The sequence below is a fragment of the Anoplopoma fimbria genome, chromosome 12, assembly GCF_027596085.1.
Source record: "Anoplopoma fimbria isolate UVic2021 breed Golden Eagle Sablefish chromosome 12, Afim_UVic_2022, whole genome shotgun sequence".
NCBI lineage: Eukaryota > Metazoa > Chordata > Actinopteri > Perciformes > Anoplopomatidae > Anoplopoma > Anoplopoma fimbria.
The window spans coordinates 21122746-21142208 of record NC_072460.1 but is presented as its reverse complement, the minus strand read 5'-3'; the positions used below and the strand labels follow the sequence as shown (position 1 = coordinate 21142208).

Here is a 19463-nt window from a genome sequence, read left to right as displayed (position 1 = left end):
GACGATGCTTTAACAGCTGTGGCTGTGAGATAAATGCAAGATGGATGCATGTTGGGAGCCATCGCTGTACTATACTGCATGCTAATGAAGTGAGGAAGTTAGAAGTCCTGCAGAGAGCCTAATGTTCTCTTCCAGATGTTCATACGCCGGGGCACATCACCTCGACTCCTCATTTACTTTCTTCCACTTCGACATTTATGCTCCCCGATTGTCTGAAAGATTTATGTGTGAAAAAAAGCCGAGGCTCGCGGCTCCGAAGTTTTTTTTGCTCTTTCTTCCCGTCTTTTTTCCCCCCTTTCTCTGCGGGGGCTTCATATGCGAGGTTACCAACACCACCGCAGGCCCAGCAGGATCTCTTGGTACTCACCATGCCAGCACCACAGGGGAGCAGAGTGGCTTGCTCAGTTCCACACTTTAGTACCGGCATCCCAGCGAACGCTGTGGGCTTGCCCCAGGAATGCCTCCTGACCACAGCCTCAGTCACTGGCACTAACAGGGAGCAAGAGAGGGAGGGAGGAAAAAAAGGGAAATACAGTCATCAAAACCTGAAGAAATGGAGGTGTCACATGCAGACGCTCTAAAAAAAAGACTTATTCTTGCACGTCAAAGACTGCTTTTGCATCGTACCCTAGTGGCACAGGAGTCATTTAAGTTGTGTTGTGTTTGTAACATCACAGCGCTGGAAATGTCAGATGAGTTCTAATGAGTGTTATCGCCACAGCAGCCTCAGGCTCTGGGTTGTGAGCGCTTGTTTTCCTTGACAAGTCACATTACCTGAGTCTTAATTCTGCTGCGGCACGGAGGTAGACAAGTTACGTGAGTGAGCCTGCGGGTGCTGGAGGGGATACAGGCCTGTGCGCGAACAATATCTGCTGTGTGTGTGTGTGTGTGTGTGTGTGTGTGTGTGTGTGTGTGTACAACTGTAATCAAGGTGAAATCATCAAGATCAAAGAGGGAGACATTGTCCCGTTAAGATCCTAGAAGTTTAATCTTAACTGATGAGCCAGAATCATTCAAAGTATCAATCATCGTCATACAGATAAATTGTATGACTGCACTTACTGTCCTATCTGAGCGCACCCTCCACAGAGGGGAGAGATAATACCCGTATATTTTAAGCAAACTCTTTTTGATGACACAGAACCGGGCCGGGCATGCTGGAACCTCGGCACACTCTGCAGCGGCTCTGCGCCACTTTGTCTCCACTAATCCTCTGCGATGAACTCATACGTGTGGAGAAAAAGGGACGGGTGTTCTGGCGGCCTCTTTCAGACAGACACAGTGTAAGTAGGTAAGTACAGAACAGGACCGGGACAGGTGGGGAAGTCCCATGAGCTCACTGTCTGGCCTGATAGTGCGGCAGCTACGCCTTCTGTACCTGCTCCAGCTTCAGACTCCAGGGAGTGTCTCCGAGGAGCTTTGTGGAGGTTCAGCTCGCGTGTGTCGAAAAGAATACCAAATGTTACAAAGCCTTTTCAAGATTCAGGCCATGTTTTATTCCTTTAATAATTTGGTGAAATAGATCTCATTCAAACCATCTCAGGCCCTCTAAGCTTTACAAGAGGGATTTTAGGGGCCATTGTGACACTTTGATTAGTATCTAACCGCAAATCGCCCACGTTCGGCTCTTACATTCTTTGCTAATACTCCTGACCTGAATCATTTCCTCTGGAAAGAGCAAGAGATGACTTTGAATCATTGTTTGGAAAGATTTTTTTTTTAAAAACTGCAGCTCAGAACTCATGTAACCTTATAAGCAGTACAAAAAGGAACTGTAAAAAAATATTTTTCCCCCAGACTAAATGAATAAAAGGTCTGTAAAGAAAATTAAGAAAACCTCAAATGCTAAAAGGTCCTGTTTCTCCCACAAATGCTTTTTATTTGTTTTATGAGACGTTTCATGGATCAACAGCTGAACCAAATACATTTTAATCAGTGAACCAATTCCGTTATTGCAAAAGCAAAATACCTAATTCGTCCCACATTTTGAGTAACTGAGCTTCAAAAAGATTTGGAAATTTGCGGCAAAATTAAATGGAAATTGAGTTAAAGTCATTGACATTTTTGGCAGTAAAATGTTGCAAACTTGTTCCAAAAATGTTCCAAATTAAAAGGGAAATGATGGGAAAGCTTTCACAACTTACTTTTTCACGGAAGTAAGAGATTGATAATACAATTATTACATCAAAGTTTAACATGATTTAGTGAATTGCAAAGCAAATCCACAACAAATGATCGGACCTCATATGATAACTGAATGTAATAAAAGATACAGTTCAACAATGAATCATTTTTTCAAGATTTTGACTCATGAAGAAAAAGATGAAGAGTATGCAAAGAAAAGCCAATCGGTCAGTAAAAACACTAAATATGTCATGCACTACTTTCCACTATTCTAATTCAACTATTTTTTGGATCCATGTTATGTGTGATATGCAGAAGTAGAAATGTTGAAATCATTCATTTTCTCTGTGTTAAGAGTTTAGTCAGTTTGCAGCGAATTCATGAGCATGTGATGTGCAAAAATATATTGTGTCTGAATGCACATTATTGAATGCTGCCCATCATATTAGCCCTCGACCACAGTGGAGAAGTCAGGTTAGAATATTAGAGGATGTTCTGGGAGACACACATGAATCTAGACTGCCCCCTAGTGGTTTCTTTGGAATAGTGGTTTTCAAAACAGGACACTACCAAATATTACCTGTTGTCCTATATGAAAAAACCTAAAAACCTAAAAACGTGATGATTCTTAGGCGAGTTCTGGACTTACACAGAGTGTCTTTTTTTAAATGGGGCTTTTATTAGCGATTGGTCATAATGAAACTAAACATATGTAATCATTTCTGTGTGTTCAGCTTTAATTGAGTTATAGGAACCAGGAGGTACCTTGCTTGCATCCACGGCCTGTGTGTCACATCCACACCTACTGCTACTGCCTGTTGATTGACAGCCGGCCAAACACGTGGGTCGATATGAGTTCCGACCTTCAGGTAGCATCTCCCTCTGCGGCTCGGGTTAGGGCTTTGGTTGGGTTTGTTGTGTAGGAGTAGCAGAGATACCTGGCTGGGATCACGGCCAAGGTTAGATGCACATCCCCTGAAGGCTCACCTCAGTTTGCAAACCCCTGCTGTAGAATGATTAACAGGTTTTCACACTGCAGGTTTAGAAACCTACTGAAACTGTAAGACTATCTACACTTTTTTATAAAAGAAGCAGCTCTACACTTCTTATTAAACCAATTAGTGTTTGCTATAATATGTCCTTGTTGCTAGTGATTATTTAAAGGCTAAAAGTATTTCTTTCCAGATCCCATCTTATGCCTTTGTAGTTTCTTCACAGAGAATGCAGGTATGCAGACTGATATGGCATGTTATTCATAGTAGCTGATCTATGATGCCTGGGAGGGTAACACTAGTGAAAGTGACAGGTACTATCACTGAGTCCTCGTCAATCAAGTCTGCTGGCAGCGGGACAACAGACGGAGTAGGTGGAAAGGGAAGATGGCTCACATACCAACATGTCACAGAGCAGCACAAAGAAGCAAGTGTTGGTTTGACAGCGCGCTACTGCTTCCTCTTCTTTTGGCTTTACGCTGAAAGAGGATATTTACTATAAACTAAATTTATATCTCTGCAACACACCAATGATACTTTACTTACAACAGCCTTCTGGTGCCTTGAAAGTACATTGAAATGTGTCTTTACTGCAAAATATCTTTAAAATTCAAAATCTTTCTTTCACTTGGCTCTTGTACGTTTCCGCTTACAGATCAGCTATTCACTTCTTTAGGAAAGATTTGTTAAAATATACATAGAAAGATATGAAACACATTTTTTTTTTATAGTTGATGCAAATTAGATTAAAATCCATGCTGAGCAAAATAAAACAGGGTGTGATCAAGACAACAAAAAGTGTGCATTTGGGGCGGGTGCAGTCTTTCAGAGACGACATGCCTTTGTGTAGAGTAGATCATATTGCACAATGAAAAGATAAAAGTAATCACTATCAGTTTGGACACACTACACTGCTCCACCAGCAAAATACTGGTAATGTTTGGATGTGGCAGGCCTCCAAAATGATCTAGAAAGTCTGTGTTCTAGTCCATAAATAGAACAGAAAAAAATGTTTCCTTAAGGGTGCAACAATCTGTCGTTATGACCTATTCAGAGAAATGTCTTTCAACTTGAGCCTAGTTTTCATAGCGGAAGGTGAACTTAACACTGAATTACAGGAAATAGCAAATCTATATGTCTCTTTAAAAGCCTGCAGCAGTGGTAAAGAGTTTTTCCAAAGCACCGCCTGCTCGTAAATGTGCCACCATGAGCAGAAAAGGTGTTGCATGAAGACTACATCAGGAGGTGAGAAAAACAGGTTGCACCAGGTCTCTCCTAAACGCTTTAGATAAAGATGCTGAGGCTGAGTCAGGAAACGGGTGCCTCACTTTGTGATTTGACATAAATGCTAAAAATTTGAATAGTGCGTGTAATAAAAGTTGTTATATTTGCTCATGTACAACTGACAGACTCACATTGGCACCACATAGAGCTGCTCTGTATCAAACTCATACATTTTGACATGTGCGTCACTATGCAGCCATGCAAACTGCGTGTTCCAGATTCCTATCACCTAGTGGCTATTGACTATGTGCTTTGAGTTACAGGAAGGTATGTTCTAGATATGCAGGGCATGCTTTCTACATATTAATGTAACGCCCTTAGATTATGATCCAAAACCATATTTGTTTTGACAAAGTGCACTGAGCAATACAGGTTCAGAGACAGTGACCTTTGAATGTATCGAAAAGAAGAACCGAGTCACTGCAACAAAGAATAACTTGTGGAAGCAGACACTGACATTAAAAAGGTTTATACCTGTAGGATCACAAGAAACATATTTAAATGACAAATCAACTCATTTCCCTCTTAAAAGTAACAGTATATTTTTAATTTAAAAACCACAGCCACAGTGAGAGAGCGTCAATGAATAGCCAAGAAGTTCTTGATTGACAGTTTGTATGAGAAATAAAAAAACTGTACATTTGGCTGCACAATATGAAGAACAAGCAAATGTTATAGTGGGTATGACAGTCAATGTATTCAAGACACGTGAGACGGTTTAATGCTAAGTGCAGTAACAAGGACAATGCAGAACTATGTGGTTAAGCTGCTTCCCTAAAGTGATGTGTTGCCTTCATCAATCCTGTATTAATCTCCGGTATGTTCCTCTAAATGTAGAATCTAAAGGGTGTCCGTGGAACTAAAACGAGGTATAACATCGATGCCTCAGTCCCTGAGCAGCCCCAGCTTCTTCAGGGCATCGCGGCGGTCTTCTCCGTTTTCTGAACGAGGGCAGATCAGTACACTGATTCCTTGCGATCGAGGCAGCTTCTTAGATTCTCCGGAGTGCTGAAAGGCTTTGTGGGTAGGCAGGGACCTCCGTAACTCAGGCTCTTTGCTGGTGGCTCGGCCCGCTGGAAAACCCTCTCTCCCTGCTTCACTTGTAAACTCTTTCCCGTTCCCCAGAGAAGCCTGGCGCGGCCTGTTTTTATGCAGCTGCTTGGCAATGCCGGCCTTGGCGGACTCTTGACTGGCCAGGTAGCTGCTCAGACCCAGACCAGAGCGCTCCAGGGTGGCCGATTTGACACCCATGACCTTGGGTGGGGTTAGATGCTTGACCAGGGAAGGAGGGGTTTGAGGGAGCGTGGACACTTGTGCATTAACTGCGGCCACTGAAGCATCTTTGATGGTAGACAGTTTATTATCTGACAGTGGAGGTCCGACGGAGTCACTGAAGGCAGCAGGTGCTGGCAGAACCTCGGCAGGCTGGATTTCGGGAGCGGTGGAGGTAGCCGATGGTGTCACAGCAGCGGGATACTGGAAAGGGATGCAGGCGGGAGGTGAGCTGTTGACATGGCTGTACGATGAAGTGAAGGGTGGTGTGTGTGGAGGTTTTGGGCTGATTGGAGAAAGAGGAGCTGCCCATGAGCTTCTAGATTGAGGAGAAAGGCTGGGGCTCAGGGCGGGGCCTGAATCGGCCTCTGCAGGCAGCAGGCCAAGCTTTCTGAGGGCCTCAATGCGGATCCTCTGGGGGTCCAGCAAGAGCCGGTCACTGCTAGTGGGCATCGAATGTTCCAAGTTGTTATCAGAGACGGCCGCTTTGTGTGACTTCAGAATAATGTTGGCAGGAAGCCTCTTGGGCTTCGGGGCCACGACAGGTGGACTTCTGGGCTCAACCGCATCAGGAGGAAGACTCATTGGGGGACCAGAGCTGAGGGCTGGTAGACTCAGATTTGGGGACTTGATTGGAGGATTCTGGGTCACAGAGGAGCTTCCTGGATTTCTCGAAGCAGAGGCTCTCTGGCGTAGCTGCTCCAAGTCCACAGTTGCTCCTGGCCTGTCATTGGATATTCCTGCTGACGGAGGAGGGTATTTTACGTTCTGTATCTGAGGAGGAAGGGCCGGCTCATCCATGAAGTCTGAGGGAGGAGGGATCACACCCATATCGATCTCAGAGGCCTCATTGGACTGAACGGGGCAAAGGCTGGCAATTGGGACGATCTGAAGATGACCATCTGCATCCTTGGATACACACAACTCAGAAGCTGATGGGTGGGTTTTGCAATCATCAGCTGATTCGGTGACGGGAGGTTCGGGTTGAGTCATGAGGTTCACTGATGGTTCTGAGGTCTGATGTAGAGCGTGATGCACAGCTTGGTCTTCGAAGGAGAACCCTCTGGATCCAGGCTCTGATGTCTGGTCTCTTCCGGACGCATCAGACTTTAAACTGGAGACGTCTAAGAAAGAAAAGCACAATAACTGCAATTAGTATATATACACGTTATCAACTAAGAATGCAAAGCTGAATATTTCACCCCATGAACATACCATTTACTCCCATGCCTGTCTGGAACGCAGGTTCTGGTTCATCATTGGACAACCCGCTGTCCTCCTGCACCTCCAGCGCTTCAATTGTCTCCTCCAAATACATGAGGCACGCCCTTTCTTCCGGAGATAAGTGCTCCATACTGTCTTGACTCTGCGGACAAAAATAAGAATCTGTGAAACGCATTTAAACTCTGCACAGTTTCTCAACAATCTCAGCCCTCCATTTAACCCTTAACACGGCCTTTAGGGACAAGACAAGAATGATGGGTCAAAGTTGTTTAGTGTTGAAGCAGCTGCAAAGGAATGACTAATTGTACCACTCCTGTCCTGTTCTTAGCCATCTTTCATTCTATATTGGCCTGTCAGGAGAATTGTTGGTGGCTGCAGGTGCATGTGAAGATGAACTCTCCCCTCTGATCCAACTTTAAAGAAAACTCACACTGGAACCCTTTTAAAGGCCTCTCTCTGAACAAGGAGTGTGTTTCACCTCATACAGATTCACTTCCTCCCATCTTCTCTCATACTTAGGGTAAATGCAGAAGTCATTACAGCCTGATGCACAGATCTCAGTTCTTTATTTCCTCATTCCAACCACAGACGCATTGTTTAAAGTACTGTTTGCTCAGATAGGCCAGAGGAGAAGTGTCAAAGTGAAGTGTGTCAATATGTTATGCAACGAGACACAGAGTCAGGCTGTGATGAGATCTGCAGCAGCACTCACAGAGCCAGAGTTCATGCTGATCACACTGTCGCAGCTCCCGGCACTGTCCAAATTGCTCAAGGATTCCATGGCAACGCCGCCTGGCCACGTGTGAGTCTTCGGCATTGCACGAGGGGAGAGTACGAGGGCAGGACCTGGGCCTCGCGGTCCTCTGCTGATTGTGTTAGAGTTCGCCAAGAATCAAGTCTGAGGATTAATCTGAAAAGGTCAAGGAGAAAATTTGAGAACGGGACAGAGCGACCGAACTGGAATCAGATGAAATTTGGGTGCCACCGCTTTCTCCTTTATACAATACAAAGCCCGACCTCCTCAGCATATAAAACAACACAACCATTCACAACAATACACGACAGAACACGACCATGATGCATCCTTAAGTTCCATCATTTTAAAGTATATTTCTGGTTGCAGTTTTTGTGAATGACATCGGCTAACAGGAAGTAAACTTGGACCTAAGATGTTGCTTGGCAACTCAATTCCCCATTGAAACAGCCTAAAACAGAGTGTTTCAGATGGACTGTAAATACAGGTAAATTCAGACAGACAGTATGAGAATCATCAGTATGAAGCACAAGTATGAACTTGTAAAATATATTTTTTTGTCTCCTTTAAATCTTAAATTGAACAAGTGGAAGTTATATATATATATATATATATTATAATATTGCTGAGTGGCTTGTTGAGTGGAGTGTACGAGTGGAGAAGCAGACGAGATCCAAGTGGTCCTATTTAAACCATATCTTCTTGAGAACGGTCACAGCTGATGGAATAAAGGACTTCTTGTAATTGTTCTTCCTGGCCATTGGGACATTGAGGCAGCTACTGATACGCTGGGTTGAGAGGATGGATGGGGCCATTGTAGATCTGGATTGCCTCTTTGGATGTGGATAGAGAGAATAAATCCTGGAGTTGGAGTTGTTTGTCTCCATTGATCCCCGCTGAGCTGATTGACGACCGTTGTCAGCGTACTTTTGTTTCACTTAGAGGTTTCCGTATCATACAAGAGAACAATCTGACACATGAGCCTCAATAGTTCACAAAAATTGGTTTGTAATCATCACAGCAACAACTATTAATGTCAAATCTTTCCATTAATGTGATAAATAAATGACATGAATTACAGCGGATAGCTAAATGATCCTCATTATGTAATAGCTCTCCTATTCAAGATGTCAAATGTGCTGCCACTGACATATTAAACAAAACCAGTTATGCAAATTGAGTCATTATGTAAATGAATTGGTGAATTAGTAAATGTTCTTTTTACAGTACATTTTGTCACGGCTGTATTAAAACAATAGTCTTAATGTGCCTTATGGACATTTAAACTGGTTTTACCTGCTGATGTCATTCATGTTCATACATGTTAGTGTTAGGTTTCTTTTTGTAGCACCTTGTATCAAAATTCCTTCTTTGTGTTTCCACATTGTTTCCTGCTGCAGGGGAGAGATAGTAAAAACTTTGGCAGGTATCCACTTTTTCTGTCAGAAATGTGAAGACTCGTATCAGCTTCAAAAAAACTTTGGAATATACAAAATGAGTATGTAACTTTTTAAGAAGAAATAAAATGTTTATTAGCAATATGGTCTTAATGGCCAGTAGCTTATTTGCCGTTTCTCTTTGTCACATATGCTAGTAATTTAATATGTGGGGGGTTTTGACTATTGGTTTAACAGAGCAACATTTCAATAAATCACCTTGGGCTGTGGGAAATTAATCTTAAAAAATATACCGCAGAGAAATCAGTTAAAAGATAATTCTATTAGTTACCGCACAAATATATTATGCTTACAGAATTATGACATCAACAAATTTCCATTCTTCTTGATGTTAGTTTAATCGCTTATTGCATTAAGAACCGCAGCAGGATCTGCCTTCTAAATGATTTCAGCAACAGATACAAGGAAGAGGATATTTTGCATCACTGTGAAAATAACTAGAAGGCGGCTGTGGCGTAGTGGAGAGCAAGGTAGTTCTCCAATCAGAGGGTCGGTGGTTCGATACCCGGCTTCGGCAGTCGATGTGTCCTTGGGCAAGACACTTAACCCCAAGTTGCTCCTGAAGGCTTGCCATCGGTGTGGACTGGATGTTGCATGAATGTTAGTTAGAGTCTGATGGTGGCACCTTGCATGGTAGCCTGTCATCAGTGTGTGAATGGGTGAATGATATGTAATATACTACTGATTGTAAGTCGCTTTGGATAAAAGTGACTGTAATGTAAGTCATCATTAATTGGTATTCCAGTTACTATGATTCAGCTATGAAACAAGAAATGCTCGTCTTTGTTTGTGAATAAGCATGACATACTCATCATGTGTTTGTGTAAAGACAGATGTCATGCCCTGTTAGGTTTCAGCATGTGTACCGTGCCTACTATACCAGTTTATTTTATGAGGAAAGCATGCCAGCATAAAAACACAAGGGATTATTTCTGGCCCTCGTGTTTCATGATGACCCTGGTGAAAGCCACAAGCTGAAACATGTTGGTCTTAAGGTCAAGTTCTCTTCAGAGTTTTCCCTTTCTCCATGCATTTGGGGAGTAGGTGAAGTTGTGCTGAAGGACATATTCAGCTCATTTAGCAACAAAATAGGGCAGTAAATAACTTCATAAGACCATAAAGAAAAGAACACTCAAGTGCATTAGCGAGTACCAAAAGCAAATAACACCAACAATGAACAGAGATTGAGCCATGAAAGGATAATATTTGATCAACTCGGGTTAAGACTTCGTAGTTGGCTTTTGACTTAATAGGTCACACAAGTGCAATATGCAGCATCCCGAGACAAAAGCTTTACGACCTGTCATGTGGCTTATTCATCACACAGACACAGCCGCACAATCAGGTTCAGGTGTGTTCGTGGAAGCAGAGCGAGGCCAGCTGCATTGTTCTCTTATCGCAGAGAACATTTGATTAAACATATAAAAGAACAACGGAATTATGGTTTCCCCATTATGAGTCGTTGTTTCCCTTGTGCATCTGTTAATTAGCCTCCAAAATAACATGATGTCCCTCAGCCTGATGCTGCATGAGGACCGAGAGTTATCATAGTAATTACTGGAGCATGAGGTTCCTCTGGAGACGAGCCAGGAACAGACACTCCTTCTCCATAAATAATATAATGTCTGCTCTGTACGGTACGAGGCGGTTCAAGTTTCAATTAAATGTGATGCAGTACATGTTTCTAGGAAGATTGCAGCGGCTTCTGAGGTGTTTCTTGTAAAGTACTGTGTTTTATGGCAGCAGCTTACACAGGGTGAAAGATCAATCATTGACTACAGGGCTTTAGCATCCAGCGAGGAGAGTGAGGTCATGTCCGCTGAATGTTTTTCTGTGACTTTGGGGGTTTTAGTTAGAAGGGGATTCACATTGCTAAAATTAAAGAAATGAACACATGGTGGGCATTATAGCGGCCGAAGCAGGTATCTTTACACTCAATATATTTACTTTTGCGCCTAAAAATGCCGTACAGGATTCAATATTTCTTCCCGGAGGTATGAAGTCAGGACCTTTTAACAATTTAGAGGTTTTATTTCTAGATGTCTGATCAAACTTTCTTTTCTCAGTATTTCTAAAATCCTGGCTATGACCTTGGCTTTAGTCATTTATTTTTTAACGTTTTAACTTTCCACCACCTGAGCGCTTTGGCTTTTGTGATCTCGAGCAGTAGCTACTAAACGTTTAGGGTCCTGATCTTAAAACGAAGAATACTTGCGAGTAATGAGCAGTTTTTTCTTCTCAGATGTTTTCACTTGAAGGGACTTCAGAGGCTTGAAGCAGTAACAAAATCCAATATTTGCCAGGAAAAAAAAGAAGATTCAAAAGTAATTATTTTCCATTCAAAACGGCCAACTTCATTTTCTAAGTGATCTGCATCTGAAGGAATCCGAAGGTTAAGTGCAGCGGACATTTCAAACTGTGTCCAGCAGAAATGAACTTCTTTTTTTGAAAGGAGTGTCTGTGTTCTGAAACAATAAAGAAGAAGGTGGGGTGCTGGACTACAATTACTCACTTGCTTTAAGAAAATAGGGGTTTGACGATTCAATTAAGTTACAAGACAAACAAAAAAAAATGACTAATTGAAAAGAATATTTCGTGATTGCTTTATGCCTTTGGATTAAAGGTCCAGAGCGCTGTAAAAGACTAATGACAATTTTTGTCTTGTTGACATGATGTAGCCTGGACAGCAGGAGGAAAAACCTGATCACCCACATTCCCTCGTGTTTTCTGGAAACACAAGCTGGTTGACAAAGCATCCACTGGCCTTCTAGTGAACGCTTTAATAGCTGCTAATTACTGTCCCTCCCATTTAGTTCAGCAGAGTGAGAAACAACTGTCCAAAGCTTGAGCAGCCAACACCTCTCTCTCCCTCTCTCTCTCTCTAACCTCAACCAGGCAACAAACCCATAGGGCGGCGGTGGGAGAGCTCACTGCACCCACAGCTGAGTCAGGATTTAATAGTGACAGGAATGTCACTTTGCTTGCTTGCATGTTTTAAAGACAACTCTTAAATGAAACCAAGCGCTCTGATCTGACTGGGTGTTCCACTTGAACTACAACTCAGCAGACAAAACACTTTAAAGAAGGGGAGGATCAGCTCCACGTCTTTAACGTGAGAAGAACAGCTGCACAGTTATCCGAGGAATCCTCAACGACAGATTACAGTGTGATTGTTTCAAAAAAATAAATAAAAGGTGGTCCAAATATGTGAAGTATGTATTTCTAGGGCAGATAGAGAGCAAGTTTAATGATTAACAGTAAACAAAGGTTCATGGAGAACACCAGCAGGTTGTGGGTTGCACAACATATACGAAATATTTCATCAATGTTTAGCTTGGCACCTTGTCCCACTAAGTATCAGTACTATTGACATTTACGTGCAAATATTTGTACTTTCCCTGACTCAACCTCTTAGCCACCAAAAAGTCAGTGATTAGGTTTTCAATGTGTAATCTTTGTGAAGAAATGTGGGCTTGTATAGAGCATGAAAAGTGAGTCATGCTGCTCATATATGGGAATATATCTTTTGATAAGTATTTTAACCCTCTTGATCCAGACTGCTAACTGACAGAGGATGATACTCTGTGCAAAATAGGGTCAGTTACTCTCCTAAAACCTCTGCAGCAACAGGTCATTACAAAATAAAAGCCTTTAAAATTTTAGTTAAAAGTACTTTTTTCCCCCAACAGCTGTCTCACACACACCAGTATGAAATAGTGTGATTGCATTTTCAGAAAAGCACTGATGTTTAAGTATTTAAACTTTTTTCATCATAACTCCTCCGTGAGCATGAATAAAGCAGAAACAAACACTCACTACAAACAGAAAGATTTCCTTAAAAACTCACCGGTGGTGTTGAGAGAAATGAAGGTGAACCGTGCAGAGTTTAAATAGAAAAAATAGATTAAAAACAGAGAGATTGTTTGTAGATGTCAGTCCATAGCGGCGGATCACCTCTCTCCCCTCCGACAGCCGCACCGTGACTGGAAGTGAAACTGAACAGGTGGGAAACCACTGCGGCCAGGTGAGCCACTCCGCTTCCGGACAGGCCAGTGGGCGTGGCCACTGAGCAAGACGCGCCCATGGAGCAGCCAATGGAACAACAGCAGCCAAGTAAACACAAAACAGATTGAATAAAACAACAAACCAATACTGAAAATATAGCCTATAAAAAAAAAGAGGCTTTTACATTTGTTTGCATTTTGAAAGTGAACTTATTTATTTACCTTTCCTGTCAACAAGACGTGGTGCTTTAAGCTTAATATTAATATCCATATGCTTACATGCTCACAATGACAATGCTAGCATGTTAAGCAGGTATAATGTCATAAGTTTTGCACATATTTTTTCATAAACCAAAGTATAGGAAAAGATTTTGACCTGATGACGTCACTCAAAGAAAAGTTAAGGGATCAATCAAATCATGACTATTCACATCTTAACCAGAACATGAATGTGCGTACCAAATCTCAGTAACCCATCCAATATTTATCGAGATATTTAAAAAAAAATATATATATATTTCAACGTTAAAGTAGCGTTAGTGTAAACGTCAGGGTCACCAGAGTCTGTAGAATACATAATCTTGAAACAATGGCTGTCTGTACAAAATGTGGTGTCAATCCATCACCTAGATGTTGAGATATTTCACAGAATAACTGAACACTTTGACTTGATGGTGCTGCTACAGAAAACGTTAGCAGATCACCAAAGTCTTTAGAGTTCATCCTCTTGGGACCTTGAATCTCCATAGCAGATGTCATTGCAATCCATCCAATAGTTGTTGAGATATTTTAGTCCAGACCAGTGATGGACTGGTGTTATTGTCCTTCCAGAATTACTCTCATTTTGACTTTTAAGGTTTTTAATTGGACTAATCAGGGAGACCCCTCCAATGGACTGTATTATTAGTATCAATATTAACTATTGCTGTGTTGATGGAATACCCTTTATAAGTAACATGTATTATAACAGATTAATAGCTTATTTAGAGCAAGAAGCAATGTCTATTTTTTAGGAATTGATTAAATTTATAACTGCGTTATCATCAAACAGAAAGGATGAGCACCAGCCAGAGGAATTTCCACAACTTAATAATCCTAAAACTGTTTTTAATAATGGCTCATAACAAATCTATAAAGCGTATAGTTCATATTTGTAAATTACATGTTAATACATTAGCGCCTTACTATAAAGGAACACCATAAAATGGTGTCCTGTGTGTATCCTAAAAAAACCAAATACCACATTGTTTGTTTTACCAGCTATTCTCATTGTTGACTGACTGCATGCTGTGAAGAGTTTGTGTCAGTTTGTGCATGTTTGTTGAGTTTGTGAACAAAGCACGCCTGTCTGCAAATGTCCGCCTCACAATGAGCATGTGACAAGTCGCTCTGTTTTCCAGGAACAGCAGCATACATCTGTGACGTCTGTCGCACATCTATGGAAATGAGCAGACATGCAAATTCATATTCATATCTGCCCCAGAAATCATCATCTCTTGTTCTGTTGATGTTCTCGCGTTGGCCAATGGCGCGACATTACAATAGTACATTACTTTACATACCAGCACTATTATTGTTCAAAGATATGATGCAGATTTGGTGTAGGTGATGAAGAAAGGTAATGTCAAAACGATTCTAAGGGAAGTCTTTCCAGTTTTACTAGTTTAATAAGAGCTTCCTGTTTTCCAAAACAAAAGGTGTCACAGATAGTTTTTGGATTTTGAACAAAATAAGGGAACAAAACCACAAACTACAAATACCACAATGATTTACTTACCTATTTTGTTAACTACGTGATTCCAAATCTAGCTTTAGGATTTAGATTCAATCGAAAAATATATCTGAAAGATGAAGTTTGGTTCTCTAGAATGAGACAACACGAGGGAACTATTCAAATAATAAATAAAAAAAGAATATATATTTTATTTTAACATTTATTTATACATTCAGATACTAAAGAATTATTTTTGAGGCAACAGTTAAATAAGTCATTATTGTTGAAATATTTCACAGCATTTGGCATTTGAATTAAAGCTGTAGTAATCGTCTTCTGTTGACTAATTTCCCGTCAGACAGAGATTAAAAACATTTTTTTATTTCAATGCACAACCTGGAGCTTGGGCAATCTGACAAATGTCCCATATTCATATTTGAACGAATCTGAGCTTATAAAAATAAACAAGGACACAAAACATTTTGAGCATAAAGTTTCAGACTTCAATTTTAAAGTCACAACAGTATTAAAGGATCTACATTAGGATAAATTGAGTCGAGAGGGCAAAGAAAAACCCTTGACTTTAAGATAGAGTTAATCTTGTATAGCTGGAAAGTGAATTTAAATACAAAGAAGAAATAAACTGTAGAAACGTGCTTGTCCTATTAAAATGCCATTTGTTTGTCACTGCAGTTTTAATCTACCTGCTGTTTGGACTAACAGGAAAAGCTTTAATGATACATTACTGTCAGCTTGTGTGCCTGGACCTTTGTGCTTTAATCCCATGCACTTAGTTACAGCTGAACTGGCTTTAAGCTGTTTTTGTCCATCCTTCAGCAGAGAAAGGTTTATGAAATGGACGTGGAGGGTGGAGACTAAACATTGACAGTATTGAGCTGTGATAAGTGCAGAAGAATTGGACAAAAGAATGCAAAAAGTTTGATGACAACAGGGACAGTGTATAGCATTATAGGGGACATATTGTCAGAAATGGAATTCAATATTATTAAATGTTTCTTTGGTGTATATTCACCTGAAAATAAGTTGTTTTGTTAACTTAAAATGAGCGGTTTATGTCTACATAGAGATGGGGTTCCTCTTTATGGAGCCGGTCGCCATGTTTCTACAGTAGCCCAGAGCAGACAAACCAAACACTGGCTCTAGATGCGACCAGTTGCGTACTCTTTGCACACGGGAAAAGTTTCAGTTGGTTCACACTAACACATGCGCTAATGGACAAAGAAAGAGTCAAGAGTCAGCATTTCTAATTGCGCCATTTATTAGTTGTACAATTATGAAAAATAATCATAAAAAAGACTGGAAGCCCAAGATTATTTACAATCTTTTTTTCGAAGTGAGGTCCCTCTTCTGAGTTAATATTTTCTCAGCCTTTTTTTTTTTTTTTTTTTTTTTTTTTTTTTTTTTTTAATCACAGGGTATTTTTATTCACGATATGTTTAACTTTATAAGACATAGTCCTTTTCTCTCTTTTGACAAACGTCAAAAATTACATACGTACATACATACATATACATATATATATATAGATATCTATAAAAGCAAAAATCATTCAAGTATGAAAATACAGACAGCTAGATTCATGTACAATATCATTCTCATCATTGTTTGTCATCAGATTAGTCCCGAAATATCTCTCCTGATCCTCAACAATGTGCAAAAGCAGAACGGGACCAGGCCGATGGCCGAAAGGTGCCGACACGGGCCAGCTGAAGACAGTGTACCATAGAGTTATCGTATACTGGCCTGACAACGTACCACATATACAACAGGTAAATCAAAACGACCAGACTATGAACCCATAAACACATTGGCTGACCATAAAGTACCATTAACAGTCAACATACTGGGAGTTAGCTAGGAGAAACATGCTGTGCCCTATTGTTCTGTTCTGCAGCTTAAATCTAAAGTCGTACCAGCCTGCATGGCAGGTTTGGTGATTAATCATGGAAGGAGAGAAGGAATCTGCAGCGAACCACACCTGATCCAGTTCCAGCATTAGGACACATTATTGTCCAATAAAACAATCAAAACATACAGAAAAAAACATTTCAGATCAAATAAAAGCCACCCCCGTTATATCATTTTAAAACAGTCTTTGTAGTGTCAGTTCCTCTGCCCTTTGAGTTTGGTTAAAGAGTTCCTCCCCGTGCAAGCTTACATTGTTTATCACAGTTATATGTTGTGGATGACGAGCTGATGGCCATGAAGAGACGCTACAATGTGTGGAAACAGGACAAAAAAAATCCAGGAAGGACTGTGTACCTACAGTGTGAGGTCTCTGTCGGACAGTTTGTACCTTTGTATTATAAACAAACAAAAATAATGAAGTTCCTCATCCTAGCCACTTCCCCTTTATGTGACATTGTAAACCAGGTGATATGAGGCAACGATTCATTCCTCAGGAAATGCATAAAGCTCCACAAACACATCTGACTCTGGGACAAATATCGTGTGTGTGTGTGTGTGTGTGTGTGTGTGTGTGTGTGTGTGTGTGTGTGTGTGTGTGTGTGTGTGTGTGTGTGTGTGTGCGTGTGCGTGCGTGCGTGTGGGGGGGTGATGATGTCACTGAGGTCAGGTGATCTGATGATCTGAAACTTTACGTCTGTTTGTCTCCCGGCTCGCCCGTTACTCTGGTGAGCTTGATCCAACTGTTGATGCGATTCTGCCGCATGGGAAGCGGGTCACTTTTCCAACAAAACAAACCCTCCCATCATGCAACAGGGCTCATTCCTGTCCTTTCTTACTGGCTGGGAGTGGCCACAGTGTTCAGCTATAAAAAAAAGGGAAGGGACATAGACACACGCACACAAAGCAGTGAGGTTAAATAAAGTAAAAAAATAACACACAGAACTAATGGACACAAACAGTGTGATGTTGACAGAGAACCCCCCCCCCCTTATAATGATTAACTCTTTTAACTTGCAGCTGTCAAATATTAACCTGGTGGTGATTGGCAAAACAAAAGGCAATGCTGACAGGATGAACATAGAAGGCATTTGTTGTGAAAAAAAAAAAGACAGGACAGAGGAAGATGCACTTATTCTCTTACACACTTAGGGGATTTGGTAAAAGTGCTTAGTTATAGTTAGTTCCCTCCAGAAGAAGATAGACAGAGGAGGGCATGTCAGTCTTAAGACAGTAGGGTCTGTCTATTTTCTGGAGCAGCAAGGACTGCTAACATTCAGGTCCGTATCAGCCTTTATGCCCTATTCTGTTCCTCTTTTTACCCTCTCTAGAAATCCCCCTAAATGCTTACTTTATTAGCTACAAAAAGGAACTTATCACAGTGCTATGATCTCAGCCTCCTTTGGCTACAAGCTGACAGTGAGAAAAACCCCCTCAATAAATCCAGTGAAACCTCAATAACACCACAAACTCCACTGAACAGAAACAGTCGGCTTTAGTCCAACCGACGCATTGGATTCAAAGAACCAGTTTGTCAGTTTCCTCAGGAAACATGTCCGTGTCCAGGTACTGGATGTGTGCAGTGGGTTCACTCTTGGTTGTGGTAAATCAGATTTTCTCAGCACTTTCTCAGGAGGAGGAGTCAGGAGTTGAAATATCAGAGTGAAAAGTCTCAGAGTGGCCGTCGCCTAACAGAGCAGGAAAAGCACCAAGAAAAGAAAGAGCTTATCAACAAGAGTCAATAGCGGGATGTTGACAGGGGAGGAAAAAAAGAAAGAAGGAAGCATTGTACACAGAGTTCAGGAAGTATAGAAGATTAATAGAGGGGAGAATAACAGTAAAGGTGAGTGGCAAGCTGGACGTGTGAAGAGGGTTGATAAAGCTGAAGGGGTTGCACTAATAATGAATAAAAAGTGCAGAGGTGGTGGAGGTGGTGGTGGTGGAGGTGGTGGTGGTTTAGCACAAGGAAGGAGCAAAGCACTCGCAGACTGTGTCGTTGTCAGACTGGGGACACGAGTGACGGCTGAAGGGAGACGGAGGAGGGCAGAGGTCCGGCCGGAAGAGGGGTGAGTCAGTCACAGTGAAAGGCACACAGAGGGAGGGAGGGAGAGGGGGAGGGAGGGGGATGGAGACCAGGCCCAGAGGTCAGAAGAAAGAGGGCTCCACTCAGAATATGGTGGTCTCGTACTTAGTGCTGATAGTGCGCTTGGACTCCTTGGGGTCCACGAGCCACGTGGCGCTGCCCCCGGACTGAGAATCCCCCTCCTGCTCCACGATGTCGCCCTGCGAACACAAACAGAGGGAATCAAACTCTCTGCCTCTAAACATCTGTGGAAGTTATTAAACACTAAACATTGTTTTTCTCATGCACGGGTCAATTTGGAGATTTTGGACTATTTCGCCTCTAAAATCTACATTTAAGACTTGATAGATTTCTCCTGATTTCACCAAAAGCTAATATTACATAATAGATCCTTTGCGTATTCAAACAAAGTGTCTAAACGCAGATAATCAACTGGGAAAGTTTCATGGTTTCTATTTAAAACAAAATTTTATTTTTTTTACCGAAAAATCAGAAATTTTTGCATCTTCAGTTAGACACTTTGTTTGATTCACCAAACTTTCCAGTTTCATTCCTATATATATTCTGAAGGTTTTTAATTAGGGGTTTTCTCACATATCATTCATAGCCTGATTTATTCAACACTTTCT

At 41.4% G+C, this 19463-nt stretch overlaps 2 protein-coding genes across 10 annotated transcripts in view; both read right to left on the bottom strand.

The window, feature by feature from the left end:
* Window positions 1-4880: 4880 nt before the first annotated feature.
* Window positions 4881-13102, bottom strand: LOC129099870 (specifically androgen-regulated gene protein-like). Of its 2 annotated transcripts, XM_054609291.1 has the most exons (5): window positions 12955-13102; window positions 7753-7806; window positions 7609-7719; window positions 6888-7038; window positions 4881-6796 (listed from the first exon to the last, which is right to left on the bottom strand). In XM_054609291.1, the coding sequence occupies exons 3-5, from the start codon at window positions 7711-7713 to the stop codon at window positions 5286-5288; spliced, it is 1767 nt and encodes a 588-aa protein (XP_054465266.1). In that variant the 5' UTR covers window positions 7714-7719; window positions 7753-7806; window positions 12955-13102; the 3' UTR covers window positions 4881-5285. The 2 variants fall into 2 exon arrangements, with proteins under 2 accessions (XP_054465266.1, XP_054465267.1); XM_054609292.1 differs by lacking the exons at window positions 7609-7719; window positions 7753-7806.
* A 2995-nt stretch (window positions 13103-16097) lies between these two features.
* The window catches only part of LOC129099352 (ankyrin repeat and SAM domain-containing protein 1A-like), a 63586-nt gene continuing 60220 nt past the window's right edge, over window positions 16098-19463 (bottom strand). For 7 of the 8 annotated variants that reach the window (XM_054608557.1, XM_054608558.1, XM_054608559.1 and 4 more), the window contains one exon: window positions 16098-19034. In XM_054608557.1, coding sequence (XP_054464532.1) covers window positions 18918-19034 — 117 coding nt within the window. In that variant the 3' untranslated portion in view covers window positions 16098-18917. The remainder of the gene's footprint in view (window positions 19035-19463) is intronic. The other variant, XM_054608560.1, reaches the window with a different exon arrangement.

Excerpts from the sequence above, each read along its gene's own strand:
- LOC129099870 (XM_054609291.1), bottom strand. The coding sequence starts at position 7,713 with ATGCCGAAGACTCACACGTGGCCAGGCGGCGTTGCCATGGAATCCTTG. Across the intron at positions 7,039-7,608 it reads TCAGCATGAACTCTGGCTCT|AGTCAAGACAGTATGGAGCA; the intron begins GTGAGTGCTGCT and ends TTTTGTCCGCAG. Across the intron at positions 6,797-6,887 it reads GACAGGCATGGGAGTAAATG|ACGTCTCCAGTTTAAAGTCT; the intron begins GTATGTTCATGG and ends TTTCTTTCTTAG.